Raw genomic sequence first — 22,480 nt, forward strand, 5'->3', positions numbered from 1 at the left:
TCTGCTTGCAGTAGCCCTCGCCCTCACTCAGCCTGATTATCAAAGTCTTGGGTCCTGTGTCAGTTGCTGTCTCATCTTCTATGACATCAGGTAGTCAGGGGTATAAAGCATGCAGCTGACACCATTACATCTGTTTTTCTTGCCCCAGATGTCAGGTGCTCCCATAATGGGTAGCAATTATATATACAGGATTTACACCTCCAATAAAGAAGCAAATGCACCAAAAAGCTTTAAGCATAGTAAACAAGAATAGTACAGCCAAAGAAGCCGGGGGCTGGAGGGAAGGTAACCAGGACTGCAATAGTGAATACACTCTTAACTGTACTATGTTCTTCGTGTTTCACTGTTGCAGTCACCACATTTGGGTAGATTCCCAAAGCTAAGGATAGCATTAGGACCAGCTATTAAAGCCCTGCAAGACTGCAGTGGCAAAGCCAACTCTGGATTTAGAGAAAATTGGAAAATGGTAATGCTTGGTAAAAGTTTGTATAGAACTCCAGGTAGCAGCTTCTAGGATGTCCCTGGTAGGGACACCTCTGAGAAAGGCTGTAGAGGTAGATGCAGCTCTGGTTGAATGTGGTCTTATCCCCTGTGGGGTAGGTTTTCCATGGTGTTTATAGCAGAAATTAATGGAATGGCCTATCCAATTAGAAATGGTTTGCTTTGAAATGGCCTTCCCCTCTGCAGCAAATGCAACCAACAGCTGTTCAGATTTCCTGAGGTTTAGTCCTGTCCAAGTAAAATCTAAGTAGTCTGTGCACATATAAGGAGTACAGTATTCATTCCCCTTTGTTCTGTGAATTAGAAAAGAAGGTTGGCAAATGAATGGACTCATTAAGAGCCACACTCATTGTGTCCACATGAAAGATGATGAAAGGCTCCACTGCCATAAAGGCCTGTAATTCAGACACCCTTCTTGCTGAAGTGATGGCTAAAAGGAAGGCTGTTTTCCAATAAAATAATTTCAACTCTGCATTTACAGCTGGCTCAAAAGGAGGTAGAGAGTTTCTTCAATACAAAGTTAAGGTCCCTGGCTGGAGTAGGGGCTCTCCTGGGTGATCTTTTTTTTGGCCCCTCTGAGAAACTGCTTCAGCAGTGGATGAGAGAAGAGGGGTAGTTCAGTGTTGTAATGACCTGAAATGGCTGAGGCATGAATTTTGATGGAGGAAAAGGAAAGGCCCTTGTGAAGAATCTCAGTTAAGTATTGAAGAATATGAGGTAAATTGGGCACCCCCCCCCCGAGTTTGGTTCCAGGAACAGAATCTTTTCCATTTCTCAGCATACGATTTTCTAGTACTAGGCCTCCTTGCCTCCAGAATGACATCCAACACTTGCTTACTGAGGGATGGTAACAGAGATCAGGTAATTTAGCCAGGCTGCTGGGTTCAGGGTTTGAAGCTGAGGGCACAGAATCTGGCCCTCCTGCTGAGACAGCAGGGCAGGGGTCTGAGGCAGGTGTCATGGTGCCAGTGATACACTGCACAAAAGGGGTTATCAGTGTTGGCGTGGCTCTGGTGCAATCAGTATCATCCTTGGTTTGTCCTGTTTCATCTCCAAGGTACTACTAAAGATCAGAGGCAGAGGTGGAAAGGCAGAAACTGAAAGGTTTTTCCAGGTGAATGACAGGGCATCCACTTTCCAAGCTTGTTTGTGGGGAGAGTCCTTCTGCAGAATTTGTCCAATTGGTAGTTCTGGTAGGAGGCAAATGGGTCTGTCTCTGGGCTCCCCCATTTGTTTCTCAACATGTTGAATATCTTTGGTTCCAGTTTACACTTGTGTGGGTCCATGAGATTTCTGCTTAGTTCATATGCCAGTGTATTTAGCTTTCCTGGCAGGAATTGAGCCTGTAGGTGCACTTGGTAGCTCAAGGCGGTGTTCCACAGAGCCATGGCTAGTCTGCAGAGATATTATGAGTGGGTTCCCCCCCCACTTGTTTATGCACCACATAACAGTGGTGTTGTCTGTCTTTACCATTAATTGTCCTGGAAGAATGTTGCCCTTGAAGGCTGCATTCTGTACAGCTACCATTTCTTTTTGATTGATATGCAGGTGCATTTGACTTGGGTTTCAATTGCCCTGAATGCAATTCCCTGCCAAGTGAGCCTGCCATGCATAGTCTGAGGCATCTGTTAGGGTTTGGGCAGAGCAGGGGGGGGGGGGGGGAGTGAATGGTAGTACCTTGTTTTGGTGGCAGGCCTCTGCCCAAAGGAACTCTATCTGTAGACAAGGTAGGATAGGTATCATTGCTTCTAGATCCTGAGAATGTTGACACTGTAGGCTTTTTAGATACCACTGTAGTTTCCTCATATGCAGTCTTGCATATGGAATTAGGAGAATGCAGGAGGCCATGAACCCAAAGGCTTGCAGTATTTTCCTTGCAGATAGCTGGGTCTTTGTGGCCAGTAGTTTGAAGTAGGTTGTCAAATGAACTTTTCTCTGGCGTGAGGAAAGCCATCTGGGAAGTTGTGTTCAAGCTTGCTCCCAGGTATACAATTTGTTGGTAGGGTACAAGATGAGTTTTATTTTCATTTATGGTGTACCCCAGAGAAGTTGGCAAATTTTTGTACAAACGCCAGATGATTCAATAGTATGTCCTGGCTTTCTGCCTGAATTAGACAATCGTCCAGGCATGGGTATATCTGAATATTTCTTTGCCTGCAAAATGCAATGACTGGAGCGAGGCACTTTGTGAATACCCTGGGCACAATAGATAAGCCAAAGAGCAGTGCAGAGAACTGATAGTGCATGTAGCCTGCTTGAAGCATAGGTATCTCCTGCAAGATTCCCTGACTGGGATGTGCAGGTAGGCTTCCTTTAAATCCAGTGTTGTCAACCAGGCATCCTTGTCTAGCAGAGAAAGCGACAAGATTTGGGATCACCAAAAATGTGTTTATGCTAGAGAGGTCCAGAATAGGACGCCAGAATTTGTCTTTTCTGGACACCAGGAAAGTAGAGTAGAAACCTTGTCCCCTTTCCTCTTCTGGGACAGTTTGAATAGATCGGATACTTGAGAGAATTTGCTTTTGAGCCTCTGCCCACTGGTTTGGGGGTAGATCTGGACAACCATTTGGGGTTGGCAAGGTGTGGAAGTGGAATCTGTATCCTTGGGAAACAGGGTTTAAAACCCATTTGTCCTGGGTAATGAGTTCCCAATCTTTTGCCTGCAGGGCAATCTTTCCCCCTAAAAGAGCACGCAGTTGTGCATGGCTTGGAAGTTTTAAAGTTAAGTCATTGAGACAGTTTACCATAGGGGGAAATCTTACTACTCCCTTCTTTTGAAGTGGGAGCCCCCCCACTTCTTAGTCCTGTGAGTACCTTGGGACTAAAGCCTGGGTGTTCTGCTGGTTCTGGGTTTGGACTGAGAAGGCCTGAAAGAGGCAGGAAAGGATCAATTCTTAGAGGGTCAATGCCTACTAAATCTGGGAGGTTGTACTTGCAGGAAATCTTAGTTTGCATAGATTTAGCTTTTAACTCCATCTTCGGCTTTGTTGCCAAACATGCACTCCTGGTTTAAGGGAGCATCCAGCAGTTTAGCTTTAACATGATCTGGCAAAGATTGCTCCTTAAGCCAAATATGCCTTCTAAGTACATACCCAGTGACAGCAGCCCTGCAAGATGCTTCTAGTGAATCAAAACCTTCTAAGTACATACCCAGTGACAGCAGCCCTGCAAGATGCCTCTAGTGAATCAAAACCACATTGCAAGGTATGTTTTTCAACTTGTTCAGCAGAATGCATTAAATCCTGTAAATCCTTATTTTCAGCAGTCAGGAATCAACATAATGTTTATTTTTAAGCAATCCAATAATATGCTGCTGATACTTTAACATATTAAACTGGCAATTCAAGGCCCTAATGGCCAAAGTTGCAGAAATGTATATCTTCTTACCCCATTTATCCAGCACCCTGGAATCTCTATCAGAGGGGGTAGGGATTTTGGCAGTAGTAGCCTTAATGCCCTTGGGTCCCTGTGAAATTGTCTCAGGATCTGCAGTAGGATAAAGAGGAACTTGTGTGAGTCAGGAACCCTGTAATATCTATCTGGTTTTCTGGGAGCAGGAGGTGAAGAGTCAGGAGCCAAGCTAGATTCTGAAAAGGCATCAACAATGTCCAGTACAGGGGGAATAGCTAAAGGCCTGTGCTGGGGCAGGAGTAAGAAATCCCTTAGCCTCTTTTTAAAGTTAGAGTAATCCTAGCTTTCCCAGCTAAAATGCTCCCCAAGAGTATGCAAAGTTTCCCCAAAAGAGAAATCCTCTGGAGGGGAAGCAGAGGGAATAGAGTCCTCTGCATCAGAATCCTCATAGGTATAACAAGGGTAAATCTTGGTCAGAGAAAACAAACTTCAGAATCCTGATCAGAAGAGGGCATATGCAAGTCAGTAGGCCTGAATGCACCCTCAGAAGCCGGTGCCTGCACAACGGCGCCAGACCCATCCAAGATAGAGACATCTGCAGGTTCCACAGTTGAAGCATCTCGCGGCATACCGGACTCCGAATGGGTCTCAGTAGAGGCCTATGAATCTAAAGATGTGGGTATCAGGGGCTGTGAAATCGCCTCACTGAGTACCAGTGAACTGGCGACTAGCTTAGAAGCATAGTCGGCAGCCTATGCGGTCTGTCTCTTGGATTTATCTTTCCATTTTTTTTTTAAATTTCAGTAGTCGGTTATCTTTCCATTTTTTTTTTTTAAATTTCAGTAGTCGGGTGGATTACCGAAGCCATATCTGGGTAATTGAACCAAATACCAAAATATTTAGAAGCATAAAATATACAGACGAATATACAGACGAATAGTTTGCCATTTAAATAAATGTATAAAACTTGACAGCGAGGTAAGTCATGGTAAGGGCCTAGGTAAGGAATACAGTATGAATGAAAATCTTTAGGAGGTATTTTCTTTCCACAAGAAATACAATTGACTTTTACGGATATCGGATTAGAGCAAGAAAAAAAGTTTCCCCATTGGGGTACTTAGCTTAAAGACTTCAGTTCTGAAACTTGAAAATGAAGATTTCAGGAGTCGGCCAACTGGCACTCGCTAAATGCTTCTGCTTCGGACACTGCACGGCAAGAAAGACAGACATTGGCTGCATGCTGTATACCCCTGACTACCTGACATCATGGAAGAGGAAATAGCAACTGACGCAGGTTGATAATCAGGCCGACTGAGGGCTACTGCAAGCAGATAACCCAAATGTGATTACTGCAACAGTGAAACATGAACATCAGTCACACATTTTGTTGCTGGATATGATACACTAATGGTAAAGGGCAAAGGGCCTGTATACTGAAAGGCATAATAATGTGGCACTGGGTACTGTACAAACATTACAATACTAAAGTATCTGAGAAGCATTGGAAACATGAGCCACAAAGCATTATAGAGAATGATGACATTTATATCACATGGGATCGCCCATTATCAACAGTTCAAAAAATAGATACAAGAAAATCAGGCATAGTAGTCCATGAAAAGACAAAAGTAGCATTGATCATTGAAATAGCTACACCCAGTAATTAGTGCCCTATGTGCAGAGACACAAAGTCATAAAATACGAGGGTTTGCAGGCAGAAATGAGGGCAATGTAGAAGAATGACACCCAGACAGTTCCAATAGTAGTAGGAGCAAGGAGTTTCATAAAAAAGAATTTACAATCGTACTTAGATATGGTACCAATACATGCAACTCTGTATGAATTTCAGGAGTCAGTTCTGGGCATTTTGCCGCTACTGCCAAGAGCGCTTTTGGCAAACATAATAGACTGAACCAATATTAAATTTCATGAACTTTAATCATACTGTGACTTGGGAATGGGGTTAATTTCCAACACGATAGTAGAAACCCAAAATACTTGGAGAAACGAAACCCTTGCAGTCTATATTTTATTGAGACAGCACTCACTGTGACAGTTTGGGTTGCTCATCACCCTGGTACTTTTGACTTCCACATCTTTTCCCTAGGCAAATATCTGCAATTCTTTCCATACACCTTTCCTTCTTTTCAGTCAACACCACATGATCATAGTTCACCTGCTTTACCAGTTATTTCAGATTCAAGCTGCATCCCTTCCCATATTTATATTTTCTTAAGATGCTACCAATCCTGTAAACCTAAGCTGGTCATATCACAGTAATACTTCTCTCTGTTGACTTTATGTAGCGGTTAGTTTACTTGGCCAGTTTTCTCTTAACAGATGCATTGCTTCATCACCCATTATTTGTTCATTTTTAAAACATGCTACTGCTAATTGCCAATTTATATTCTAGGTTAAATAAAATGTTATTCATATTTTTGATTTTTTTGGAAATACTGTATTGTGAAAAACTTGTCTGTATATTACTGTTATTTAACATTTATTCACATCATGTGAAAAAGTTGCTTACTGCTACAAATTTACTAGATATTATACCATCTACAGGAAGAACTTAAAACATTTTGTGAACATACTGCCATATCAAAAAATATATACAGATAAGTTTGAAGATTGCGTGTGTGGTGGCAGCAGCAAGTGTGTGTGTGTGGTGGCAGCAGCAGCAGCAAGTGTGTGTGTGTGGTGGCAGCAGCAGCAGCAAGTGTGTGTGTGTGGTGGCAGCAGCGGCAAGTGTGTGTGTGTGTGGTGGCAGCAGCAAGTGTGTGTGTGTGTGTGGTGGCAGCAGCAAGTGTGTGTGTGTGTGTGTGGTGGCAGCAGCAAGTGTGTGTGTGTGTGGTGGCAGCAGCAAGTGTGTGTGTGTGTGTTTGGTGGCAGCAAGTGTGAGTGTGTGTGCGTTTGGTGGCAGCAAGTGTTGAGTGTGTGTGTGTTGGGTGGCAGCAGCAAGTGTGTGTGTGTGTGTGGTGTGTGTGTGTGTGTGTGTGTGGTGGCAGCAGCAAGTGTGTGTGTGTGTGTGTGTGTGGTGGCAGCAAGTGTGTGTGTGTGTGTGTGTGTTTGGTGGCAGCAAGTGTGTGTGTGTGTGTGTTTGGTGGCAGCAAGTGTGTGTGTGTGTGTGTGTGTGTGTGTGTGTTTGGTGGCAGCAAGTGTGTGTGTGTGTGTGTGTGTGTTTGGTGGCAGCAAGTGTGTGTGTGTGTGTGTGTGTGTGTGTGTGTGTGTGTGTGTGTGAGTGTGTGTGTGTGTGTGTGTGCGGTGGCAGCAAGTGTGAGTGTGTGTGTGTGTGTGTGTGTGTGTGTGTGTGCGCGCGGTGGCAGCAAGTGTGTGTGTGTGCGCGCGGTGGCAGCAAGTGTGTGTGTGCGCGCGGTGGCAGCAAGTGTGAGTGTGTGCGCGCGGTGGCAGCAAGTGTGAGTGTGTGTGTGCGCGCGGTGGCAGCAAGTGTGAGTGTGTGTGTGCGCGCGGTGGCAGCAAGTGTGAGTGTGTGTGTGCGCGCGGTGGCAGCAAGTGTGAGTGTGTGTGTGCGCGCGGTGGCAGCAAGTGTGTGTGTGTTTGGTGGCAACAATTGTGAGTGTGTGTGGCAGCAAGTGTGTGCAGTGGCAGCAAGTGTGAGTGTGTGTGTGTGTGTGGTGGCAGCAAGTGTGTGTGTGTTTGGTGGCAACAATTGTGAGTGTGTGTGGCAGCAAGTGTGTGCAGTGGCAGCAAGTGTGTGTGTGGTGGCAGCAAGTGCGCGTGTGTGTGTGGTGGCAGCAAGTGTGCATGTGTGTGTGTTTGGTGGCAGCAAGTGTGTGTGTGTTTGGTGGCAACAATTGTGAGTGTGTGTGGCAGCAAGTGTGTGCAGTGGCAGCAAGTGTGTGTGTGGTGGCAGCAAGTGTGCATGTGTGTGTGTTTGGTGGCAGCAAGTGTGAGTGTGTGTGTTGGGTGGCAGCAAGTGTGAGTGTGCATTGGTGGCAGCAAGTGTGAGTGTGAGTGTGGTGGCAGCAAGTGTGTGTGTGTGTGGTGGCAGCAAGTGTGTGTGGTGGCAGCAAGTGTGTGTGTGTGGTGGCAGCAAGTGTGTGTGTGTGTGTGGTGGCAGCAAGTGTGTGTGTGTGTGGTGGCAGCAAGTGTGTGTGTGTGTGTGTGTGTTGGCAGCAAGAGTGTGTGTGTGTGTGTGGTGGCAGCAAGTGTGTGTGTGTTGGCAGCAAGAGTGTGTGTGTGTGTGTTTTGGTGGCAGCAAGAGTGTGTGTTGGCAGCAAGAGTGTGTTTTGGTGGCAGCAAGTGTGTGTGTGTTGGCAGCAAGTGTGTGTGTGTATGTATTGGCAGCAAGAGTGTGTGTATTGGCAGCAAGAGTGTGTGTGTGTGTATTGGCAGCAAGAGTGTGTGTGTGTGTATTGGCAGCAAGAGTGTGTGTGTGTGTGTGTGTGTGTTGGCAGCAAGTGTGTGTGGTGGCAGCAAGTGTGTGTGTGGTGGCAGCAAGTGTGCTTGTGTGTGTGTGTGTTTGGTGGCAGCAAGTGTGTGTGTTTGGTGGCAGCAAGAGTGTGTGTGTGTGTGTGTGGTGGCAGCAAGTGCGAGTGTGGTGGCAGCAAGTGCGAGTGTGGTGGCAGCAAGTGCGAGTGTGTGTGTGGTGGCAGCAAGTGCGAGTGTGTGTGTTTGGTGGCAGCAAGTGTGTTTGTGTGTGTGTGTGTGTTTGGTGGCAGCAAGTGTGTGTGTGTGTATGGTGGCAGCAAGTGTGAGTGTGTGTGTGTGGTGGCAGCAAGAGTGTGTGTGTGTGTGTGTGTGTGTGTGTGTGTGTGTGTGGTGGCAGCAAGTGTGTGTGTGTGTGTGTGTGTGTGTGTGTGTGTGTGGTGGCAGCAAGTGTGTTTGGTGGCAGCAAGAGTGTGTGTGTGTGTGTTGGCAGCAAGAGTGTGTGTGTGTGTGTTGGCAGCAAGAGAGTGTGTGTGTGTGTTGGCAGCAAGAGAGTGTGTGTGTGTGCGCCTGCATTTTAAGCGCACACATGCCTATTTGTGCATGAATTTGTACCAGTGTTTGGGCATGAGAATGAAAAGGCTAGTATATGTGGTCTCTTCAATGGTAAGAGTTTGTTGCTTGGTTCTAAATCAGTTAAAGTCTTTTGGAATGCAAAGAAGAAGAATTCTTGGAGCCCTCTGGTTAAATGAATATAGCTCCCTGACTAATTACATTTTATAATGGCACATTAGTTCCTATAGTAGGAGATTTAGATCATGGTCTGCTAGATGTTTACTTGGTCAACAGTAGTTTGTTTTTCTATATGTATTAAACCATATGCTGGCATGCAATAGCTGACCTGGGCCATCTCTTAAGTAACTGCAGGTTTGGGGCCATGGTCCACCACAATGGCTACAGGTTATTACAGCTAATCAAAAAGCCTGACTTTGTAGTTATTCTGTGAACACTGATAGCTTCACAACAAATGAGCAGAAAGAGCTTAAATTGCATATAGTTCTACCTCATAGAAAAGGAAAACCATACAAGTCCTGTAACACCAGTAACAGATCTCATCACAGAGGCAGGGACCCATAGCTAGCGCCCACCACAAACTAATAAAGCCAAAAACCACTTCCCAATTTCCCAGTGACTAGCCGATTTCCTCTATTACAGCGAAGATATAACACCACCATCTCCTATCAATCACAGTTTAATAGTTACCTACATGCCCATTTACCAGAAGATAGCCTGTGTGAACTATGTACAGTGGTGTTCTGCATACCTGCAGGATAATGACAGACATTCTCCCATACCCCTTCAACCCAGTACCACCAAGTATTTGAAATAAACTTTATCCAATTTAGAGTTGCTTCAATGCAGCAGACCACAGCCATTGTCGGGTTCTCCATGACTTACAGCTATTCCATATACAGGCACAAGACGGGCTACACCTTGGAAAAGATAGTCAGACATAAGGTAACACTCACAAAGGTACAAACTTAGGAATTTAATGTAGCCTAATCAGTCCTAACCAGCAAGAAGTAGGAAGTGACCTCAGCTTAAGTTGTTTACAACATGGAACCTTCTGGTTTTAATGAACACTATATTGAGGCTTATCCCCCAGTGAAGAATAAAATGAATCATTCATTATTTATCCCAAAATTCTTCAGAGTATCACCAAGGAGAAAAAAAAAATTACATATCTTCTGAAGGAGTATACAGAAAGTGGTCTTCCAAATGGCAAAGACACACAGACAGAGACACACCCACACACACAGACAGAGACACACCCACACACACACACAGAGACACACACACACACAGAGACACACACACACAGACACACACACAGACACACAGACACACACAGACACACAGAGACACACAGAGACACACAGAGACACACAGAGACACACAGAGACACACAGACACACAGACACACAGAGACACACAGAGACACACAGAGACACACAGAGACACACAGAGACACACAGAGACACACACAGACACACAGAGACACACAGAGACACACAGAGACACACAGAGACACACAGAGACACACAGAGACACACAGAGACACACACCAAAATGGGATAGCTATCAGTATTGGTACAATGGGATAGATATCAGTATTGGCACCGAATGTTAAGCCTGAATCTCTACCAAGTTATTTTCAAGGCCACAATCACCATATTCCATTAAATTCCTCACATACTTCATTTTATGCACCTGATCCCCTGCTGAGCCCTTGCTGTTTCAAGGAATTAGATAAATGTAACATCTAAGCATTTTTCTCATGACTGAGTCACGGTAAAAGCAATGGATAGTTAGGATGAAAGTACCTTTTAACTACCTAAGAGAAAGCAATACTGTAGCTGCTGGTTGTTTAAGGAAAGTATTAAAATGTTCTTCACCTTATAGGCACTAGGTGTAGGGTTTGATTCTCACATGGGGTAATTGGCTGAGCTTGGAATAGCCCACAAGGACAGTTAGCCCAAATTCATGGTGGGGGGTTGGCATAATGGTTAAGGTGCCTACCTTATAGGTTCAAGGTGCAGGGTTTAATCCTCACATAGGCTAATTGCCTAGGCTTCAACTGGCCCATGATGGGAGTTAGCCTAGTACTAATCCATGAACCTGCTCCCTTTTATTGTTGAGTCACCCAAAATGAAAGCTGTACCATTTTTCAGAGATATGCACCTCTCAAAACACTTGCCTGAACTATAGAACTGGAAGGAAAAGTGGTTTGCATCCATAGCTACAGAGATTGGTCCATTTAATGCAACAGCAGTCTTCAGAGCTTTTTCATCTCCACTTTTAATAGAAATATAGCCCAGACAGTTGGTAACATTGTACTGAGCATCATACTGGCACGGCTGTCCATCCTAAAAAGGTAGAGGATATAAAGTAAGTGAATAAAACAAGCACAGAAGACCATACCAAAATATGACATTTTATGGATGTTTCACAAAAACAGTCTGATTTAATGCATCTTAAAGTCGCATTTTACTCAAAGGTTTGCTTGTAAACCTCAAAACTATTTCAAAGACTATGGATTCAGAGACCTTTTTGGGAAAGGGGGAATCAGTGAAGAAATTAATGAAACATTCAACAGTATAACCCAAAAGAACAACATAGTTTCCTATAGACTGAAAGCATATCCACTGCTACCTTTATTCTTTTAGTACTAAATTCAAACCATAATGATATCCTTTTGGTGGGGGAGGATATACCACTCTGGCTATTAACAGAGAGGCACAAATGATGATACACAATGAACTTATTGAGAGCATGCAATAAAAGCAAAACATTACATTTCATAACTAACACCTTCACATGCCTATCACATTTCAAATCAATTCCTAAAGTAATTTTAAGGCCATATAAAAAGGAAAATGGACAGACTGCCCTGCTCTTCACATTTCTTTACTTCAAAGGTGCTGTTACTACGGTCAGCTTTTCAACATGGGTATCAAGTGTGTGACAAAAACATTAAGTACAAAAGATGTCCTTAAAGAGCACTAATCAGTCAAAAGTTGTGTTAGAGGGCATGATATACAGTCATAAAAGCAAATTTATTTTACATACGTACCATACCAGTGTATGGATAGGAGGATTCAGGGTCAATACCACCATTACTCTTGACATACAGGTAAGCCCTAGCCATTGAACCTCCACTGCAGCCCTTGTTCCCCTGAGGCCAAGAACAGTCGATGAGGTTCTGCTCACTTAGTGACACCAGCATGCCAGTTTTCTTGTAATGTTGCCCCTCCAGAGATCCAGTAGCACTGAATGCCCAGCAAGAACCACACTGGCCCTAGATTCAAATCAGAAATTTCAGTTTACTAAACAGCAATCACATACTTCAAATGTTGCTACTTTTGAAGAATACCAATAAACTAAAAAACTTTCAGCATACACTTACAAACTCAAAAGTATTCTAGAAGTCCATTCACATAACTCCCATAAAATATGTATGTTATTTCTGTCAAATTATACTTACTTCAGCCAGTGTCTGTGGCAAAAAGTTATACTCTTACCTTTGATACCAAGCGAGTCAGAAGGTTGTTGGTTCTATTCTCCACACCAAATGCTTCAATTAACATTTTAATAGTGCCATGGTAGTGCATCATAAGTGAGTAATGCACTCATGAGATGTGAAACAAATCTGGGTTCTTCATCACAGTAAGCCTTTCCAACCCAGAGACCACGACCACCCCCTCCTTACTATAGTAAGTTTCTCTGGTAGTGCCCATACCATAGACAGCAATCTCAATGAAGAAGCTGCATGCTAATGCAAGACTTCATGGGCATGGTAAATGCTAATCAGCCAAATGGTGGACACTCCAAACTAATTCAACACATTTATTTATTGCAGGTAAGAAAAAACTTTTGCTAGTGTACACTCCTTAATTCCTATGGAAATGGTCATAGCTCATCCCACCACTACGTCTGTCTATATGGGTGCCTGTAGGGACATAAATGCAGCTAAATGGAAGTGTGTGTGTGTTGGGAGCACCTATCATATAGTAATGTATGGGATGATAAAGGAGAACACTAGCATGGTCAGATCAGACAACATAGTAGCGAATTCAGAGGCATGATAACTCAGTAACTCGACCTTTTCTCTGAACTGGAGATTCTCTCCATTGTGCCAATTCATTAATGTGAGTTAGCAAATTAACACAGGTGGAGAGAATCTCTCTGAATCCCAGAAATGCTCCCATAAAAGAAACACAAAATAAAACAACGCATAAACAAAATAAATAAAATATTCTCCCTGAACATTACTCACAGCCTTTTTCCTGTCACATTTACAATCCAACTGTTTATGCAACTAACTCTCCAGGCTAGACCTCAGGTCTCACAGGATTACAAACCTCTTAAACTTTCTACCAGGCATTTATCCTCCCTTCAACCTGAAATTCTCTCTTCCTTCTACAATTCATTATTGTTGTTCTAAACCTAAACCTGTATCTCTCTCCTGCTCTCCCTTTAACAGTAAAGTCTATCCTAAACCATCCTTCCAGCATTAAATTTACAGCTTCACCTTTCAAACTGAATAGCTTCTCTTAACTCACCCAGTTACAAATGTTGATCAGCTATTGACCGGTCTGTAACTGGGAAAGGATGTAAACGGGAAAATGTCTTACTAAAAACTGTGAAATTGTAAATCGATAATGCTTACATTGTATGTGCTTTGTTATATGTGGAGAGTTTCTCCCCAGGCCTCTGCTGAAAAAGGACGTGTCCAGTCAGACTTTACTGGTAACAAAATGTAAAATAAATATAACCCAAAGGCATTAATTACTTTTATTATTCTGATTATTCTGTATAAAAACTTTATACTAGCATTTTCGTAACATTAGTTTTTCAGATTTAATATGGCTCATATTTATATTTTCAAATTCTTTACAATTACATTTATGTATTTATCATTTTCATTTTCCAAAAACTTAACCTTTTATTCTTATACAAAGCAAAAAACATGATCCAGATTAATTTGTTCCTTTAACACCTTGGATCACATTTCTGTTTTACTGAAGTTTGCTATATTAGAACAGCTACCAAAAAAAATAAATAATAATTTCCATCCCTTTATTTTACAATTGCTTCCCCTTACTAGCTCAAAATCCATTTTTATTTCTCCTATGTATAATTACTACAGCCTAATTCTAAATACACTTAATTTTTCTACCTTCTTCTACCGACTAATTTCTTATACTAACCTTTAATCCATAGAAGAATCTTTTTTTTTTTTTTTTAAACTGTGACCCTTTTCATAAATTTTCTTCCGTTAACACTTCTAAAAAAATCCTCCAAAATGCTGTTCTTAACTGTCCAATAAATCTTTTCCCCTCTTTCATATGTCCAACTGGATTGCAGACATTTAGCTGTCCTTTCTCTTCTCTATATTAATCTCTTTTTTTTTTTTAATCAGATGCAGAATATACATTTAAAAAGGTCCATTTCATCTCTAAATCTTCCATAGTGGATGAGCACTGCTTTTTAGCTTTTTTGAATGCTTTTCTTAATCTTATGGCCTTTCTACCAAGTGCCAAATGTCTATCATCAAGTCTACCAGCTTTTCCTTTCCCCCTCGAGTTACTCCAATGGAAGCTGGAGTCAGTGGCGAACCTAAAGGCTTTCAGGGGATCTTAGACATCACTGTCTGCCAAGGTATTATATTTTATGACATACTCTGTTTGCCCTACCCCCCTCCTCCCCAATGGTCAACAGTGTCCTATAGGGTAGATATGCAATGAGGGCTGCTTAACATTGCGCCACAGAAGTCTAGTCAACCCCCCATTCCCTTATTCGTGACACCTCCGCATATCACATCCTCAGCCTTCACCATGTATCAGATATTGAAATTGCCCATAGGACTGCCCTCCTCTCTGGGACAGGAATGCCTATGACTCCTTGCTACTCCAATTACCCGAGTCACTAATGGAACTAGGGTTGACTTGGCCTTAGTCAGGGCTTTTTCCCCCTCTAGGTTCATAGGTACTAGGCTAATGACCACAAGGGTCTTTTTAAGCCTAGCTATACATCCCAAATCTGACAAGTTCTGATACCCTAAAGTGTAAGCAGAGTTTTGGGACATGAAACATTTACAAGCCTGGAAGATGATGATTTACAAGTTGTGTGTGTCCATTAGAGACATAGGTACCAAACCGGGGAGAATTCCAGTTCCCCATCCAATTGTCCAAGTTGCACTTTAGGGAGGAACTCTTCACCACTGGAGTGGCTCACAAGCACACCCTATGTAATCAAATAAGCCCAAGAGTACCTCTTAGTTTATACCTTCTTATGTGTTACACGAATTGCTTCTACATCTGAATTTTGCCTGTAATTTTCTTGCATTATCTCCTGAAATTCATAACATTTTTCTGTCTCAGAAAACAAATCCTGACAGTTTTCTGCCCCATCTATTACTTTTCTTTTCATTAAAATTTAACCCCAACTGTAAAAGTTTCTCCTATACCTGCCCCATACCAGCTAAATGTAGGCAACCCAGGGTCATCTTATTTATTTATTTTACATTTGTTAACCGGGATGGTCCGACTGGATACATGTCCTTTTTCAGCGGAGGCCCGGGTAGAAAAGCTTCAGAGTTACATTGATAATTGATAATTAGGTACAGTAAATGAGCTGAAAGAACTTAACAAAAGCATAGGCTATTTACATACAAGTACAAGACTGCCATTACTATTTCTGAGATTACTACAAATGTAACATTAATAACATATTAGCAAGGACGGTAGGCAGTATAATGACATAGAGTTAGACAGGATACATATTTCTTTATCACAGTATACAAAGTACTTATCTTAGCTAGTTGTTTATGTTTTAGTTAATGGCACAGAGCTAGTCTGGGTTTGAGCAAGGACATAGCCAGTGTGACTTGAAGTGGAGTTTTAGACTATTTTTGAATGGACTTAGAGAAGTTTGTGATGTTATTTGGGAGAGAGTTCCATATTTTACCAGTGGTGTTGGCAAATAGCGCGTCATCACCTAGGTTGAGAGATTTAGTTGTTTGGACAAGGAGTCTGTTTGCTGAGCGAAGGCAGCTTAGATTGGAGTAGGGAGTCATTAAGTTTTTTAGTGCTGGGGAGGATTTTGAAGGCCTCTGAGTTGGGACTGGTGAAGAAGGTGTGGCAATTCTATCCATCCAAGCTTTTTCAGGTTAGTACAGTGGTGTGTTCTGTAGGGTAGGCCTGTAACGAACCTGGCAATGTGATTATAGTAGGATGAGAGCTTGGCCAGATCAGATTGGTTAAGGTGAGTGAGGACAGGAGAGGCATATAGTAGGGTAGAGAGAAGGTGTGAACGGGCTGTGGCTGCCCTGGCATTCGGGGTAAGGAAGGCTTTAATTCTATATAGGGTCCCAAGTTTCTTGTTGACTGATTTAATGGCTTGGTTGATATGTATATCAAATCTGAGTTTATTGTCAATGTTTACTCCTAATAGCTTTGTATAGGTGTCTGGGGAGATGATGGTCCCATTATTGGATTTTATAGTGAAGTTTTCAGTCGGAGATCTATTGGTTGGGTAGAAGAGAAGTAACTTGGTTTTGTTTGGATTTAAGATCAGGAGATGGTTGGCAAGCCAGTTTTCGACTTTGGTGAAGTTATGTTGGGTGGTAGGTAGTAGATTTGCAAGAGAGGCATTGGAACATATTATAGTCGAGTCATCTGCATATTGAATGCAGGTGGCTTCAGGGATGACTGTTTGGATGTCGTTTATGAAGACTGAAAAGAGGAGAGGTCCTAATATGGAACCTTGAGGAACTCCTATGGTATTTGGTAGTAGGCAGGGGAGCTTGTTTTGCCACATTACTGCTCGTTGTCTCCCAGTGAGGTAAGCTTGAAACCAGTCAAGGGCTGGAGTATCTAGATACAGGGTTTTTAAAAGTATATAGAAGTAACTGATGGTTTACCATATCGAAGGCTTTTGATAGGTCCAGGAAGAGAGCGGAGGATATATTTTTTTTATTATTCCAGTTAAGATTAATGTTTTCAGTAAAAGAGAGGAGGGCAGTGGTTGTACTATGATGGGGTCTGAATCCATGCTGAGAGTCTGCGAGTAGTTTATTTTGGGTTAGATAGAGCATTAGTTGGTTGTGCATGCACTTTTCCATAATTTTGGCAAGTGGTGATAGTATGGCTATAGGTCTATAGTTGGATAGTTCTGTGGATGAACCTCCTTTGTGGAGTGGAAAAACATAGGATATTTTCCAAATTGAGGGGATTGAGGCCTCGGTTATGGTTCTGTTAATTAGGATTGAGATAGGGTAGGCTACGACATCTGCAGCAATTTGCAGGTATTCAGCCGGCAGAAGATCGGCTGAAAGGGTGGTTGGCTTCTCAAAAGGGATCTGATAAAGGATGTGGACACTGGCTGGAAGTTAAGAGAGTGGTGAGTCGGGTATAGTGTTTATAGAAGTGTGGGGAGGAGAAAGTTGGTTAGCTAATGACTGGATGGTTTCTGTGAAGAAAGTATTGAATGAATTTGCTATATCTTCTTGGCTCTTGTCAGATAATGTTCCTGGGGTTGGAGTAGTGGATTTGCCTGGTTGGAGAAGTTTATTTATGCCTGCCCAGTACTTTTGAGGGTTATTCTGATGTTTATGTTGCAGATTGTAGAAGTAATTTTTCTTATCTAGTATGATGGCTTTTTTAGTCTCATTTCTAAGTTGTTGGAATTTGATACGATCTAGGGGTAGTTTGTTAGTGCGCCATTTATCCCACGCTTTGTCTCTAGTTGTTATTTTGGTTTTGGTGTCTGTTAGCCAGGGTGCTAGTTGAGTTTTAATTCTTATTGAGCGTTTAGGGGCATGCGAGTCAAGTATAGGGATGGGGTTGGACTGTGCTGTGCATTGGTTCCAGTCAATATTAACATCGCCCAGGACAATGGTTTCTTGAGGGTAGTTGTTGGCTATCCAATGTAGAATGACCTCTAGTGTTTCTACATTGTTCCCAGGGGGAATATAGGTGACAATTAGGTTAATGCCCTTAGGATTATTTAGTAGAATTTTTAGAGCTAGTATTTCAGCGTTAGAGACCTGGGGTGGTTGTATAGGGTTAGTTATGATGTTAAGTGTGCAAGACGGCTATTCCACTTTACCTTTATCTTAACCTTGAGTACAAGTGAAATTCAGGCTTCTGGTCTAGGAAATTAACAAGCTAGAAATAAACCAAGCAGCAGTTTGTTTTCACATTTTTTAATGTGCCTTACTCAGACCTTAATTGTTCTCTCTTAGTTCTGGTCATGTCAGATATACACTGATTGGTTAAAATCTTAAAGCGAACAGTTAAAGAGATCCGGTAAGAAGAAAAGAACACTGCTATGTAAGTGGCCAGGAGGGGTGCAATTTTTGTAGAGGGTTATCTATATGTAGAAGTTCACAATGACCCATCTATTAATTTACTCACTTGTACATCTACATATGTTGTCAGCCTCAGAAAAATGTATTGTCTGTTAGGAACCAAACACAATGGTAATGACTGCTGAGGATAACTAGCAATAAAGGTACAGATCTCTGAAACTGTATGGAATACATCAGATTCCTCAGAATAATATGTCATGACCCTTAATTCCAATTATAAAGAAAAAACAACTTTAGTTCCATGTAATTTTCTGTATTTTATACAAGTCTAAATTCTAATGACAAAATTCGATATTCAAGTGAAACAATTTTGTTCTGGTGTAATGACAGATTAGGACAGATATATTCTAGATCCTTTCAATATTCTACATACTGAAATGAAGGAATGTACAACACCCCTGACGGAAACATGCAAAACGTTAGATGGTGACAGATTAAATCAAATGAAGCATTGAATCTGGGAATCTGTATATAACATGCCAGACCTTATTCCTTCTTTACAGGTTTTACTATAGAACTTTCAGGAATAACCAAAGGGTTTTCAGCTATAAAAAAGGTTTATGTCTGCTGTTGTAACTTATTGTTTCATATTAGCACACTACTGAATATGACCCCACAGCTTTAGCTGCTTGAAAGCATGACACTATAGTCACAACACGCTACAAGTAAAAAATACTTTTTTCTTTTGAAATATATTGGATTATTATTCTGATGTAATTACAACTTAGTTGAGGGGCATTCTAGGCCATGACTGTGTTTTGCCCATGATACAGAATTGTAAACACTCCCAAGAGAAAACGTGAGTACAATACAAACAAACACTGACAGTTAACTCACATACACAAACAAAACTATCTGTACATTAAAGGAACATCTAAAAAGTCTCCTTTTCAGATTCCATTATGAAACTTTCAGGCAATAGCAACAAGGTAGTCAACTAAAAATCCCAGCTAAGAATTGTATTCTACCCTCAGGGGTTTCAGTGTAGCATAATATTGAATTTGATCACACTATTAAACCATTTAAAAGCATGGCATTTTAGCCCCAGCATATTACATTTCCATGTAAAACATAGAATTTTCACTTCTGTTATTATAACAGCTAATAGTACATATGTTCTGGAAATTAGTTTCATCCAAAATTGGAAAAATATGTCAAGTAGCCCCAAAGTAGAAACCAAGCACAATGCCAAATTGTGAAAACAAAAGCCCTCAGAAATGCTAATGTAATAGTTGTAACAAGCTGTGTATCAATTCCACGAAGGGAATAAAAAAAAAAAAAAAAAAAAAAGCACGCTCAGGAATCTCATTATACCCAAAGGATTTCACTGTTTACAAATTGTGATTTAAAGGGTAGCACTATATCTGTGTCACTACATACCTAGCTACAATAACTATCTTCGTTTTTGTTTTAGAGAGTATGACCCTCAAGTCAAGTGAACTATTTCCCATTCAATCAAGATTTTTTTTGAAGACGGCTAATGAAGAGCTTTGTTTGATATAGATAGGTAGCTTATTCCAGAGTATGGGAAGTCTCTGGGACAGGAATCTATCCTTCCGGCATGTTCTCCTTATTGTGGTGACAAGGTTTGGGTCCCTAGAGCATGTAGCTTGGAGGGATTGGGATTTCTTTAAGTGGAGTATGTCCAACAGCTCTGGGTTTGACATAGCTTTGTATGTTAGTTAGGCAGAGATCACCTCTGAGTAGGCGATATGCGATGGAGTAAAGCTGATATGCGATGGAGTAAAGCTGGAGTTTTTTTTTTTTTTTTTTGACTGTCTGCGTAGGGCATCTGTTTGAGGCTGGTAATCTTCTTTGTGAGGTATTTCTTCAGCCTTTCCAGTTGTTGTAGATGTCTTGCGAGGTACATACCAAAAGGGGTGTTGTACTCTATAATGGGTCTAATGACATGAGTAGAGGGGAACAAGGACCTCTTTCTGGACGAGAAACCTTTTGTGATGAGGTGTGCCACTTTCCTGACTACTGTGGCGATGTGATTATCAAAGGAGAGACTACTGTCCACCTGTATCCCAAGGTCTCTTATCACACTTGGGGTGTTAGGTATACTACCATCTATGTTGTAGTTCATGGGTACAGAGTTTTTACCAAAGGGGATGACAATGCACTTTTTGGCATTGAGCTTGAGACCATGGCTTTGACACCAGGCATCTGTCTCAGTGAGGCCCTTTTGTAGGATGTCCACATCATTAGGAGTTTCAATTGTGGCACCTAGTTTGCAGTCATTAGCCAAAGACCTTCTGTGTTAACAGGAGAGGACCCAGGACTGAACCCTGTGGTACTCCACTGTCTGAAGTTGGATTTGGAGTCTGCTACTTTCACAGTGTGGGTTCCGTCAGCGAGCCAGTTGGCAAACCATCTCGTGACATAGGGATTTATACCTAGTTTAGTGAGTTTATCTACAATTCCAGAGTGGGGGATGGTGTTGAAAGCCTTGGTAAGATCTAGACAGGCTGTGTGAACCACCTTACCCTTAGATCTAGACAGGCTGTGTGAACCACCTTACCCTTGTCTACGGCTTTGGTGACTGATTCAAAGAAGTCCATCAGGTTTAGGAGACATGATCTGCCTTTTACAAACCTGAACTGGGTGGGGTCCAGAGTTTGGAGATTACTAATGTCTTTGTTTATAAGTTCCATGATGATATGTTCAATGGCCTTGCAGACCAGGCTCGTCAGGCTAATGGAGCGGTAGTTCCCGGGGTCCATGGTGGCTCCCCCCTTGTGGAGTGGGATAACTGCTGTGCGCCATTCAGCAGGCACAAAGCCTGAGGTGAGGCTATGATTGAACATGGTACTTGGGTGGGGTGCCAGTTCGTTCTGTAGTTCATGTAGAATGCAGCCTGGGATGTTGTCTGGTCCCATGGAAGCTGTGTTCTTGGCTTTGGAGAGTGTGGTTTTTACTTGTGCAGCCATGATTACAGAAACTCTGCATTCTTCCGGTATAGAGATGGGCTCTTTAGGGGGTGAGTGGGGGGCTCTTTAGGGGGCGAGTGGGGGGTAAAGTTAGCACTGAACTTATCTGCCAGGATGTTGGCAATATCAGTTGGGTCTGTACATTTAGTGCCATTGTGCTGTAACTCGGACTAGATTTGAGTGTTGCCATTGAGATTTTTGACATAGCTATAGAATGCTTTGTGGTTGTCTTTAGAATCAGTGGCAACTTTGTCGTCGTAACTAGCTTTGGATAATTTTCAGGGATTGCAGCTTCTTACAGAGGCTGACCAGGGAGCTCCTCCACTCATGGGATTTTACTCTTTTGCAACAGTTTCTTCCTTCTGTTGTACAGTTTGTTTATGGCAGGGGACAACCAGATTGCCTTCCTTTTTTTTTTTTTTTTTTTTTTTGGAGGATAGCGTCTTGGTTCTGTTTGGGATAGTATGATCCATGCACTCATGTAAATGCTTATAAAGTGCAATTGTGTAAGAGTCAGTAGTTGTAACTGTATTATCCATCTGCATGGGTGTCATGAAGTTCACCACTTCTGTTGGCTTTGGAGAAATTTACCATGGTTTCTTTAATGGGGGATGGGGCAGGATGTGGATATCTAGGGTAATTAGCTTATGGTGGGATCGGACCAATGAAGCGTTGACTTCAGGTATGGAACACCAGTCATTCATGTTGGTAATGACTAGATCTAGGATATTGTTGCCTCTGGTGGGGGTGTGGATAAGTTGATCCAGGGCACTGAGTTTATGAATTCCGGAAAGCATTGAGCAAAGGAGTTTGTGCACGAGTAGTTTTCCCAGTTAATGGTGGGAAATCGCCCATTATTAGGGTGTTTGGTTGAACCCTAATATTTTCCAGTACATCAAGAAAAGGAGTAAAATAAATGTTTTCTTGTCGGTTTTATAATTCATTATTTTGGTGAAATGAAAGCTTAGTACATATACATTCTGGACATTACTTTATCCCAGCTTTTTCAGCAGATGTCAAATAGCTCCCAGGTAGAAACCAGATGGAATGCAATATTCTGGAAACAAAACAGTCCACAATTCTGGATTTTGTAGCTGCACATAAGAAACCATTTATCAGTTCACCTAAAGCAGTTCACAATAAAAATTTGGGGATTCAAGTAAGGGTATATGGGTAGAAAAACACTCACAAATGCCTTTCTATCCCCAAAATGTTCACTTATCGCAATCCTGATTTAAAGGACAGCACAGTGGGCAAGATTCAAAAGAGTTGCTCTTAATGTAAGCCTGCCCGGATTCCAAAATGCTTGCTCTCAGCGCAAGTGAATTAACAGTGTAAGGGCTATCTTTAAACAGGCTTATACCGGGGAACA

At 42.1% G+C, this 22,480-nt stretch overlaps 1 protein-coding gene across 1 annotated transcript in view; it reads right to left on the reverse strand.

Moving 5' to 3' along the window:
• LOC122795918 (procathepsin L-like) overlaps positions 1 to 22,480 on the reverse strand; it is a 553,947-nt gene that overhangs the window by 526,596 nt on the left and 4,871 nt on the right. The window contains exons 4-5 of the mRNA XM_044064398.1: positions 11,876 to 12,100; positions 11,000 to 11,168 (exon numbers count right to left, since the gene is read on the reverse strand). Of these exons, the coding sequence (XP_043920333.1) occupies positions 11,000 to 11,168; positions 11,876 to 12,100 (394 nt within the window). The remainder of the gene's footprint in view (positions 1 to 10,999; positions 11,169 to 11,875; positions 12,101 to 22,480) is intronic.

This window comes from Protopterus annectens, chromosome 2.part2 (genome assembly GCF_019279795.1).
Source record: "Protopterus annectens isolate FY-2018-M chromosome 2.part2, PAN1.0, whole genome shotgun sequence".
NCBI classification, from domain to species: Eukaryota; Metazoa; Chordata; order Ceratodontiformes; family Protopteridae; genus Protopterus; species Protopterus annectens.